The 11,768-nt window shown below is 37.5% G+C and overlaps 1 protein-coding gene across 4 annotated transcripts in view; it reads right to left on the bottom strand.

Annotated features, from left to right (window-relative positions):
- Nucleotides 1–744: 744 nt before the first annotated feature.
- NTN4 (netrin 4) overlaps nt 745–11,768 on the bottom strand; it is a 127,115-nt gene continuing 116,091 nt past the window's right edge. For all 4 annotated transcript variants that reach the window (XM_033220991.1, XM_033220989.1, XM_033220992.1 and 1 more), the window contains 2 exons: nt 9,027–9,197; nt 745–2,155 (listed from right to left, as the gene is read on the bottom strand). In XM_033220991.1, the coding sequence (XP_033076882.1) occupies nt 2,019–2,155; nt 9,027–9,197 (308 nt within the window). In that variant the 3' untranslated portion in view covers nt 745–2,018. The remainder of the gene's footprint in view (nt 2,156–9,026; nt 9,198–11,768) is intronic.

Here is an 11,768-nt window from a genome sequence, read left to right as displayed (position 1 = left end):
TTTTTTTAACTTAATGTTTTATGGACTTTTTTTACTCTTTTAAAAAAATTTCTACTCTTTTTAAAGTGGGTATTTGTTATTTTGAATAAAGTGAAATGGAAAATTCTGTATCTGATGTATTTAAAATATTTTTATTGGTATGCTATACTTACCAACATGTTTTATGAGTTGCTTCTAAATGATAACCATGCTAGATAGTGGTCCACCAACCAGGATAAGATAGGATAGGCAAGAAGCTAAGAGACATGCTCCAGGTGAAAAAGCAGATTTCTTAAGACTATGTTCAGTATAAGTCCAGTGAAAAAGCAGATTTCTTAAGACTATGTTTAGTATAATTCCAATTATATAAAACATATCTATGTATGCACAGAAAACAGTCTACATTATAGACACCAGAGTGCTAATGGCTCTTATCCCAGGATGGTTGGAGTATAAATATTTTTTCCGTTATGCTTTTTCTGTGTTTTCAACAATGAACATTTATTACTTTTAAAATTAGTTAAAATTAATGTAATATAAAAATCACAATGTATCTGATGAAAAAAGTTTGTGTCTAAACGCTACAGAAAATAAATCCATCTGAGTTAGCTTCCACTCCATTCCAAAACCCCAGAGTAACAGAGTAGAAGTTGGGCCTTCTTTCATTTTCTTAAATTAATGAATTAGATTTGAGTTCCCTCATTATGAGAAGATAATCTTTAGCATCACTGAAAGAGTTAATCAAGAAATGAGACAAAAATCAGGAGATCATATTCCTTTATTACATATATGAAATATAAAAACAAATTAACAAAGCAATATATATATATTTTTGCAAGTCCACAGGACTTCAGGGAAAAAATGGTTCTGTATGTGAAATTATTCATATGGCATTGTGTTCATGTTTTGTATATTCAAGTACAAAAGAAACTATGTATAGTGGTTATGCATGGGTATAGAAGATGAATAATAATGAAAAACTGTGATTTGTTTACTATCACATACATTGTGTTAAAAAACAGGTAAATATAATGACTTACTGTTAAGAAAGACAAGGAGGAAAACTGTTTCAATGTTCAGGTTTAAATACTAAGCACAAAAATATAACAAATTCTGTGTCTACAATAATTTTTGAAGTGTATACAAGTGCATTGCAAATGAGCTTTTTAAAATTTAAAGTCCATTTCCACTTTAGCCAAGCATATGTCTACATTTATGATTTCCTTCTCTTATTTTAAAGTCTCTTCTGGTTTAGTTTTTTAAAAAGTTTCATCATGGCTGTCATCTTGGAATCTAGCCTCCAGCTCGAAGCTGAGTCTTCATGCATACATATTCTCCTTTCTGGTTGCATCTTCACCTAGTTTCTCCAAGTATTCAGAGTTAAATAGCACAACTTCTTTTATATGGTCACTTTTGTCCACCTGTAGTGGCAGCGCTTTTGCTTCAGTAGGCTTTCTCACACACTCTTTTCTTTCTTCCAACAGCAGTCTCCAAACGTTCACAACACAAGTGGTACGTAGTAAAGTGCTTTATACAAGGAAATACTATATACACGTGGAGAGGCTCCATTTAACACCTACAGACCAAAGTTCATGCATAACACACAAGAGAAGGCTCTTTTTTAAGAAACACCTTTTCTGATAGTAGGGTTGGGAATTCCTTAAAACCTCATTCATTACTTTAGCATCAAATGTAAGTAACATAGCTGAAGCTGGAAGGCGTCCTTGTTAGAGGTACTGCCCTTAATGGATTACTGCTAAATGTCATGCTGCTATTAAAATATCCTTAATAGTTAAGAATTTCAGAATCAGTCCCATAGAAAACAGATATCAGTGTAGGGGTTTTCATTTCTCTTCATGAAATAAAACTACATTTAAACATGGGTCCAGAAGAGATAAGTTGGATGAGACCCCTGCATTCAAACATTTCTATACGTTTTGGCACTTTAAAAAATTCCAGTTTCCTGTCTGAGGTCTTCTTGCTCTAAAATTTGTGTTTTGTACATAGAGAAGTGCCATCATGTGCTATCCATCTTAATGCTACTTGCACTCTCTTTTTAAAATATCCATGACTTTTCTTCCAAGAGAAGGTTTCCAGTGCTGGACAAAGCTTTTCATATTCACAATTAGTTTGCCTGTTCTTACATCCTCATGTCCTGCTACAAGGTATTCCAACCCTAAAAGAGAACAAAATTAGGGGCTATATAGTATCATACTTTATTGAAGGGAGAGATGTGACTCCAGCAGGTTTTCTTTTGTATTTATTTTGAGACAAGGTCTTGCTCTGTCATGGGCCGGAGTGTAGTGACATAATCCTGGCTCACTGCAGCCTTGATATCCTGGGAGTAGGTAATCCTCCCTCCTCAGTCTCCCAAGTAGTTGGGACTACAGGTGTGTGCCACCACTCCCAGCTAATTTTTTCAAATTTTTTGTCGAGATGGGGTTTCATCATGTTGCCCAGGCTGGTCTTGAGCTCCTGGACTCAAGCCATCTGCCCACCTCGGCCTCCCAAAGTGCTGGGATTACAGCTGTGAGCCACCACGCCTGGCTGACTCCAGCAGTTTTATATATTCAGGGTTGGAATAAGGAGTAAGAAACATTAATAGCTGCCATTTAGTAAGCATTTACTATGCTTAGCGCATGTATGCTTTACATGTATACTTTACATGTATGATCTCATTTAGCTTTGAAAATAACCCTGTGAGGTAGATATTTTTTCCTTCTTGTTTTGCAAATGAGGAAACTGAGGCTCAGCAAGGCTAAGAAACTTGTTTGATATCTTTTTGTAAGTATAGCAGCACCTGGACTCAAACTCAGATCATGCTGATTCTAGAACCTTTTCTTTGTACTATACCACACTCTGTGGCAAAGAACTGAGGGTTCTAGGGACACTCACCATACTGCCCTAGATCAGTACATCTTGGAGACTCACTGTGTATGGTAGTATGTATTAAGGTTTTTTTGTTTTTTTGTTTTGTTTTATTTTTGGATAGAGTCTCGCTCTGTTGCCCAGGCTAGAGTGCAGTGGCGCTGTCTTGGCTCACTGCGACCTCTGCCTCCTGGGTTTAAGCAATTCTTGTGCCTTGGCCTCCCAAGTAGCTGGGACTGCAGGTGTGCACCCCCACACCTGGCTTTTTATATTTTTAGTAGAGACAGGGTTTTACCATGTTGGCCAGGCTGCTCTTGAACTCCTGACCTCAGGTGATCCGCCTGCCTCAGCTTCCCAAAGTGCTGGGATTATAGGCAGAAGCTACCATGCCCAGCCTAAGGAGGATTTTTATAAAAGTGAAACAAGCATTTAGGAAAACATATAGGAAAGAAGCTATGAATTATAGAAAATAACACATATTCCCTATATAAAGCCTATGTGTTTTTGGAATAGGATGTTTGTTTGTCATACATTAAAAAAAAAACAAAACTAAATAAATGATAAAACTTGCCTAGATCTTGTGATGACCTTGTATTCAAAATTCCTTTCAAGCTTTAGATAACAAATTTTAGCTAATATATCCAAGAAATGAAAGAACAGTCTCATTACCTATAGATTAGAAAAAATAAATACAATAATTGCCCTTAGTTAATGTTTGTAATAATGTAGATTTTGGTATTTAGGAAAAGCTTTTAAAAATTATAGGCTAGATAAAATAATTATGTTTATAAAATAAAAATTTTCCAATATAAAATAGAGATATACTTTTAAAAACTAAATTACATGAAAGCTAGATGCTAAAATTCAACTGAAAATATCAATTTAATTTCACAATTTAAATTGATTTCATTGCTCGTTTTTCACTGAAATGACTGAGAAAAAAATGTCATCCAAGTAGTATGAACACCTATAACAACCATACAGGCTTCTTGGAAAATGGCTTATTCCAGGTTCAGGGCAGGAAGTTGAGCATGGGACATCTTATTGTGTTAAAAACAAGAAAGCTTTCAAAGATGAATGTGTGCCTTTTTATTTTTTTATTTTTTATTTTTTATTTTTTTTGAGATGGAGTCTCGCTCTGTTGCCCAGGCTGGAGTGCAGTGGCCGGATCTCAGCTCACTGCAAGCTCGGTCTCCCGGGTTTACGCCATTCTCCTGCCTCAGCCTCCCGAGTAGCCAGGACTACAGGCGCCCGCCACCTCGCCCGGCTAGTTTTTTTGTATTTTTTAGTAGAGATGGGGTTTCACTGTGTTAGCCAGGATGGTCTCGATCTCCTGACCTCGTGATCCGCCTGTCTTGGCCTCCCAAAGTGCTGGGATTACAGGCTTGAGCCACCGCGCCCGGCCGAATGTGTGTCTTTTTAAAAGGACACAGCAGCTAGCAGGACAGAGTTATAACGTGTCAAAGCTGTGATAAGTTGAGCACCAAGAAACACAATAATTGTGTGTATGAAAACACATTAAATCCATAGAAATCCATAATTCCAAAATGACACCAAAAATGAGAAAGTCAGAGAAAAATTAATTTGTCATCTTTAGAGGCAGCTGTTAAAACCATCTTACTTTGAAAATTAGAAACTAAAGGGAAAGAATGTAGCATTTATCCTGTCTTTACACTAAGAACTATATTTCATGGTAACCTAGTTGCCCAGCTTGGGAGAGAAAGCCCTCTTACAGAAGAATGCCAGCTAATAAGAGAAGAGAATTCGAAAGAATTAGAAAAACATCATTTCTCAGACTCTAATGAAGTTATTGATTCAGGAAAGGATTATCAATTGGTGACAAAGTCATTAAATGAATGGTGAATGGAAAGCTGGATGCTCATAGAATGCTACGTAATACCACACTCATTCTTTTCTATCTCTAAAGGTAAAACAAAACTTTGGCAATGGAGAGATCAGGCTGCCTTCGTTGTAGTCCAAAGGTCAAGCTTACAGACACTGATGGGAGGTTATCCAGGTACCATGTGCATTCGACATGATTCAACATGAAGCACACAATGATATCTATAATGGATTCTAGCCAAAATGTTTGTCTTGAATCAATCAAGCCTTTCTTCAGAGATTACAGGAGATAGAAGAGATAGAGGAACAAGCTAAACACTACCATAAATGAACCAACCACACAAATGTTGATGGTCAGATAAGGGACAGGGCATCTGATCTGGTTTCCTCAACAAGTCATAAAAAAGGAACTGTGCCAGAATAAAAGAGACTTGAGGGACTGAAAAACTAGATGTGTGATCCTGGATTGAATACTGGAAAGGACAAATCAGCTCTAGAGGACATTTTGGGATCAGTTGGGAAATAGAAATATGACCTGAGTATTAGATAATATAAAAATAAACTAAAATTGAAGGTAAAGCTTATTAACAGAATAATGCAGGTTACAGAATGGAGCATATACTATGATATCATTTTGGTTAAAAATATAATACATATACCCAGAGGAAAATTAGAAAGGATTTCCTAAGCTATTAACAGAGATGATCTCTGGGGGACAGAAATGTGAAATTTAAAAATTTCCCCTAAACATCTCGCCTCCCCTCCACTCACCTTTCCTTCCCTTCTTCTTTTTTTTTTGACAGAGTCTCACTCTGTCACCCAGGCTGACATGCAGTGCACCATCTCAACTCTGTAGCCTCGATCTCCCTAGGCTCAGGTAATCCTCCAACCTCAGCCTTCTGAGTAGCTAGGACAACAGGCTCATGTCACCATACCTGGCTAAATTTTGTATTTTCTGTAGAGATGGACTTTCACCATGTTGCCCAGGCTGGCCTCGAACTCCTAAGCTCAAGCGATCCGCACACCTTAGCCTCCTAAAGTGCTGGGATTACAGGTGTGAGCCACTGCACCCCGCTAAAAGATTATAAAAAGAAACTAATCCTAAACTTTAAAAAAAGCTATTTTGGTGTTTTCAGAAAAAGAGAAAAAGGAAAATAATGACAGATGTTTCAAACACTGGAGAGTACAATGTAAAATGAATGAAAAGACATTTAAATTATAAAAGGCAACCTTAGCTTCTGCATGAAAAAGAACCTCAGTATTTAATTAACTGACTAGTTAAAAATATAGTAGCCTTAAAATTGTTTGTATAATGTCTAAAATAATAAAGTCCCCATTTAAAAATATAGTAATCAATTTTTAAGAAACTTCAAGGTTAGGGCTGGATGCAGTGGCTCTCGCCTGTAATCCCAGTGCTTTGGGAGGCTGAGGTGGGAGGACTGCTTGAGGCCAGGAGTTTGAGAGCAGCCTGGGCACCATAGGAAGACCCTGTCTACAAAAACACAAACAAACAAAAATTAGCTGGGTGTGGTGGCACGTCTGTAGTCCTAGCTACTCGGGAGGCTGAGGCGGGAGGATTGCTTGAGCCTGGGAAGTCGAGGCTGCAGTGAGCAGTGATAATACCACCACTCTAGCCTGGGCAACAGAGCAGAGAACTCTGTCTTTAAAAAAAGAAAAAAAGAAAGAAAGAAATCTCAGGGTTAAGTCTGGTATTTTTACATGAATTTACTTTGAAACTACAAATAGAATAAACAGGAATTTACCATTAAAGTATAAATATAAGTTAAATTGATAAAAACAATACTGAATAAAACCATTAATTATGAAGCAGCATCACACCAAAAATAAACATGCAAAACAATGTTCTTTTACACCTCTTATTAGCATTTATATTTTATTTTCCTATCTCTGGGGTTTTGACATCTTCTGTGCTACATGTTTGAGAACACGAAGTTTATTTTGTATCCATAGGAAAAGAAAATATAATACTTTAGTGCTAGTCTTGGTATTCTAAAATATATGACTGATGAATGAGTACATGTATGCATGAATTAAGAATGAATGAATATGCAGGGATACCCAATAGGATTGTTTCTTTTCCAAAGTAGCCAAGGAAGCAGGTTGGCGTGTAAGGTTTCAGTTTTCTTATCAGCTTTCTTTGGCCTTAGCTATTGAACTTGTAAAAATGGAAAAACAAAGTAAAATGAAAGAGTGTCTGGTTTTGCTTTGGCAAGTTCCAGTCTTTTCTTCAAAGCAAGTAAACATGTTTTCAAGAATTCTTTGAATAATTGCGCTTATGTTTTCAATTGTGATGAACTCAGTTGATTCTTTGACTTGGCTTGGCAGAAACCTGATTAGGAAGTATGGTTCACTTCCTGGAGGGTGGCTCAGATGGTCAAAGCTTTTGTTTTTAATGTCTCACTAAACTGGGCAGACTTTTTTTTTTTCTTTCTTTTGCCAAGACAGTAGGAAAGCTCTTATAAGAGATGCCTCTAAGCACAAATCACTGGGAAATAGAACTTACATGAATTATTTTTAGTTTCCTGTATTCAAAGCCCAAGATTCTTATTACTTCAATTTGTTCTTTGGAATTTTATTTATTTATGTATTTTTAATTTCTTTTGAGATAGGGTCTTGCTCTGTTTGCCCAGGCTGGAGTGCAGTGGCTCAATCATGGCTCACTGCAGCCTTGACCTCCTGGGCTCAAGTGATCCTCCTACCTCAGCCTTCCAAGTAGTTGGGACTACAGGGATGTGCTACCACACCCAACTAATTTTTTAAAAAATTTTTGTAGATACTGGGTCTCACTATGTTGCCCAGACTGGTCTTGTACTCCTGGGCTCAAGCTATCCTCCCACCTTGGGCTCCTAAAGCTGAGATTACAGGCATGGACCACCATGCCCAGTCTGTTTGTTTGTTTATTTATTTATGTAATTTAAAATGTTATTTTTCATCTTTTCCTTATTAAAATCTAAATTGATTTAAATACATTATTGAAAGGGTAGAAAAAGATGTGAGAGATTGGTCAATACTTGGCCAAAATCAAAAGTTCTGTATCAATGTTGAGTTTGTTTAGACTGAGGGGATATTTTATTGTCAGTTTATGCTTTCTCTCTTTCTCTTTCCGTTATCTGTTTCTCTCAAATTTATTAATCAAAGACTGCAAAAGACTTTTTTTTTTTGAGACGGAGTCTTACTCTGTCGCCCAGGCTGGACTGCAGTGGCATGATCTCAGCTCACTGCAACCTCTGCCTCTTGGTCTCAAGTGATTCTCCTGCCTCAGCTCCTGGGTAGCTGGGACTACAGGTGCGTGCCACCACACAAGGCTAATTTTTGTATTTTTAGTAGAGACGGGGTTTCACTATGTTGGCCAGGCTGGGTGCAAAAGACTTCTTATTAACGTTAACAATGGGTTTATATGGGGAAGGAATTAGACCACGAACATAAATAATGCACCTGTTTCATCAGTGTGACTAAGACACAGATGACAATCACACAAGCAGGGAGATGCAGAGTATATTTTGAATTATGATTTGTTTTATTAGAACCTGCTAAGTATTATGTTACCATTGTCTGGGTACTAATGGTAGGTATTGAAGACACTGTGACCAAAAGCCTAAACCCCATCCTCAAATTTGACGAGAGAGACAGAGAAATAAGCAGCTTATGACCCAGGATAACGCATGTGCTTGGGGCAAGAACCCTGGTGCTTATTTATTCGTCTTCACTTCTGCTATAACATTTAAAGGTGCAAATCAAATTTCTCTCCATTTCAAGTTGCTCTAAAATCCTACAGTTTTTGTTTTGTTTATTTCTGCTGTTTCTAATTTGAAACCAGAAATATCATTTCATGAAAAACAAGATGATGAGAACTTGAGAGCTGTTTTCTCTCTAGGAGAAACAGATGCTTTTCAAGCAATAGTCAAAATGAATTCAATATTATTTCCACAGATGGAATTTTGCATTTGAACTTCCTTTGGGAACAGGTTCTACTGTAATAGGACCTGGCTTTCAGATAAAGAGTAAGTGGCAGATAAATTCATGAAAGTGCTTTCTATGCAACTGGCACCTGGAACCAATCTGAGTCTCCTCTTTTAGGATAGAGAGTATTATATTTCTGGATTTTAAAATATTAAGCTTTTATACAGCACATGGAAGAGAAATAATTTTTCGATGTTAGTTCAAAGAATTACATTTGGATTTTCCACAGGAGTCAGATGGTGAAAAGGAGAGATGTTCTTGCTGAATTTATTTATGCTGTGCTTCAGAGGATGTAAGACAAGCAGCAAATCAGCAGAGACAAGGCAGGTACTAAGATAGGAAAGTCTAATACTCACCAGGATTGAGGATTGGACAAGTGCATCCTCTGTCCGTCCATGATTCTGGATATAATGTTCGCTTTCCTCGGAAAATCTTCAGTTTGGTAGATTTTAAGACCTTTTTAATCTTCACATTAACCTCAACATGAGTACCTTTATCATGAGCTGATAAAATCTTTATTTTTAGCACTGTTAACAACACAGAAGTCAAAACACATAGAATTTCATATTATCATTTGAAATTTGAACAACACGTAAGTATGCATTTCAGAATACAATGGAAAGGTGAATTGATGATGAAGATGTGAAAATTTGCTTTAAAAATCATTAGGCATTAACTTGGATGGAGTTAGAGGCCATTATTCTAAGGAAAGTAACTCAGGAATGGAAAACTAAACCTCATTATGTTCTCACTTATAAGTGGGAGCTAAGTCCTAAGAATGATATAACACTTAGTATGGGGACTCGGGGAAGGGTGAGAGGAGATGAGGGATAGAAGACTACATATTGGGTGCAGTGTACACTGCTTGGGTGATGGGTGTACTAAAATCTCAGAAATCACCACTAAAGAACTTATCCGTGTAACCAAAAACCACCTGTTCCCCCAAAACTATTGAAATAAAGTAAAATAAAAACACTAAATTAAAAAAAAGTCATAGGCTCATTCAGTTTTGCACTGGCTTTATCTCATTTCTCTATATTAATTATATTCTTATTTGTTAGGCAATTTCAAATGTGACTCCCTGCATTATCATTATCCTAAGAGAATATCAACCATTTGCCTATTGCAATTATAATCTTAAATACATTCAGCTACCACATCTAAACAGAGAGAAGAAACATAGGAAGTAGAATTATCCTGGCTTTTATTTAGGTTCTGACTATATTATTCTTTTGTGGCTGATTGTGTTTAATGTTATGATAGAGAGCAAAATGCTACTGCTAAAATATATTTTGCATATTCTAAAGAGATTAAATGATATGATTCACTAATTAATATTCTTCTCCTGGCATAAAATGCAAGCTGACTGGAGTTAGGGAAGCTATCCCTTCATGGGTGTCCAACCTCTTGACTTCCCTGGACCACACTGGACCACACATAAAGTACACTAACACTAATGATAGCTGATGAACGAAAAAAATGTCTGTGCATAATTTTTGTGATATCCGCCACTCCAGATAAGCCAAAAAGTCCTCACATTCAAAGGGCTGGACACCCATGCATGACGGTGGAGCTCCAGTATTCCGTATGACTCATGATTCTATTATGCCCTCCCATTGATGAAATTGATGTGGCTGGGGATTAAGTAATGGAATAAGTTGGGGTTGGAATGAAAGTAAAGCTAAGGATCACTGAGCTACTCAGGAACACTAGGAAACATAGGGAAGTTCTTTTATTTTTTTGAGATGGAGTCTCGCTCTATCATCCAGGCTGGAGTACAATGGCGCTATCTCTGCAACCTCCACCTCCGAGGTTCAAGCAATTCTTCCTGCCTCAACTTCCTGAGTAGTGGGATGACAGGCCACCACAGGGACTTACTTCCACAGGGAAGTTCTTATCGGCTTATCCACATCTCCATGGAAGAGTATGTGCAATGAGAGCACCCTATCTTGGCTGGTCTCATACTCTGAGATTACAGCTGTCAGACAGCTATGTTTATGGAGTCATTACATTTTAGACTTCTAAGGGGTCTTAAAAGCTCACATATTTTATATATGAGGAAGCGAGTTTTAAGAAATTAAGGCCAGGTGCAGTGGCTCACACCTGTAATCCCAGCACTTTGGGAGGCTGAGGTGAGTGGATCACCTGAGGTCAGGAGTTTGAGACCAGCCTGGCCAACATACAATGAAATCCCGTCTCTACTAAAAAATACAAAAAATTTAGCTGGGCATGGTGGTGCATGCTTGTAGTCCCAGCTACTTGGGAAGCTGAGCCAGGAGAAATGCTTGAAACCGGAAGGCAGAGGTTGCAGTGAGTCCAGATCATGCCACTGCACTCCAGTCTGGGTGACAGAGCAAAACTCCATCTCTCAAAAATAAATAAATAAATAAAATAAATAAAACAAATAAATAAAATGAACTGTTCAAGTTCACATAACTGGTTGGCTAGAGGTAGAGTTTGGACTAGAACCCCGATGAGATAAATACATGAAGGACAGGGAGCATAGTGCCCAGCGTGTGGCTAATGCTCAGTAAATGTTCACTATTATTATTCTACTAGACTTGCAAGCTCAAAGAGAGCAGGGACCTTGTCTGTCACTTCTCTTGCTCAATAGGTATTTGCTAAAGGAGTAAGCAAGTAAGTCAAGTGTTTTTTTTTTTTCTATTAAGCCAGGGAATGGGGAGGAGGAAACCAATTTTTTCCAAGACTGTAGCAGTATTGCACTTAATAAGACCAAGATGTTTCATTACATTATTAAGAATGTTCAAATTGTTAAGTAGAAAATTAATGCAGTTGTATTAAAAGATTGGTTATTTGTAAATGCAGAGAGCTACAAAGTTGATGTGATAAGGAGAGCCACTTGATATTTTCACTGAATTAACTGACTTTGAACTAAATTATCATATTTGCTCTTTTTTTTTTTTTTTTTTTTTTTGAGACGGAGTCTCGCTCTGTCGCCCGGGCTGGAGTGCAGTGGCCGGTTCTCAGCTCACTGCAAGCTCCGCCTCCCGGGTTTATGCCATTCTCCTGCCTCAGCCTCCGAGTAGCTGGGACTACAGGTGCCCGCCACCTCGCCCAGCTAGTTTTTTGTACTTTTT

The sequence above is a fragment of the Trachypithecus francoisi genome, unplaced genomic scaffold (assembly GCF_009764315.1).
Source record: "Trachypithecus francoisi isolate TF-2019V2 unplaced genomic scaffold, Tfra_2.0 Lachesis_group11, whole genome shotgun sequence".
NCBI lineage: Eukaryota > Metazoa > Chordata > Mammalia > Primates > Cercopithecidae > Trachypithecus > Trachypithecus francoisi.
The sequence above is the reverse complement of the archived record's forward strand: the minus strand, read 5'-3'. Positions and strand labels throughout refer to the sequence as shown.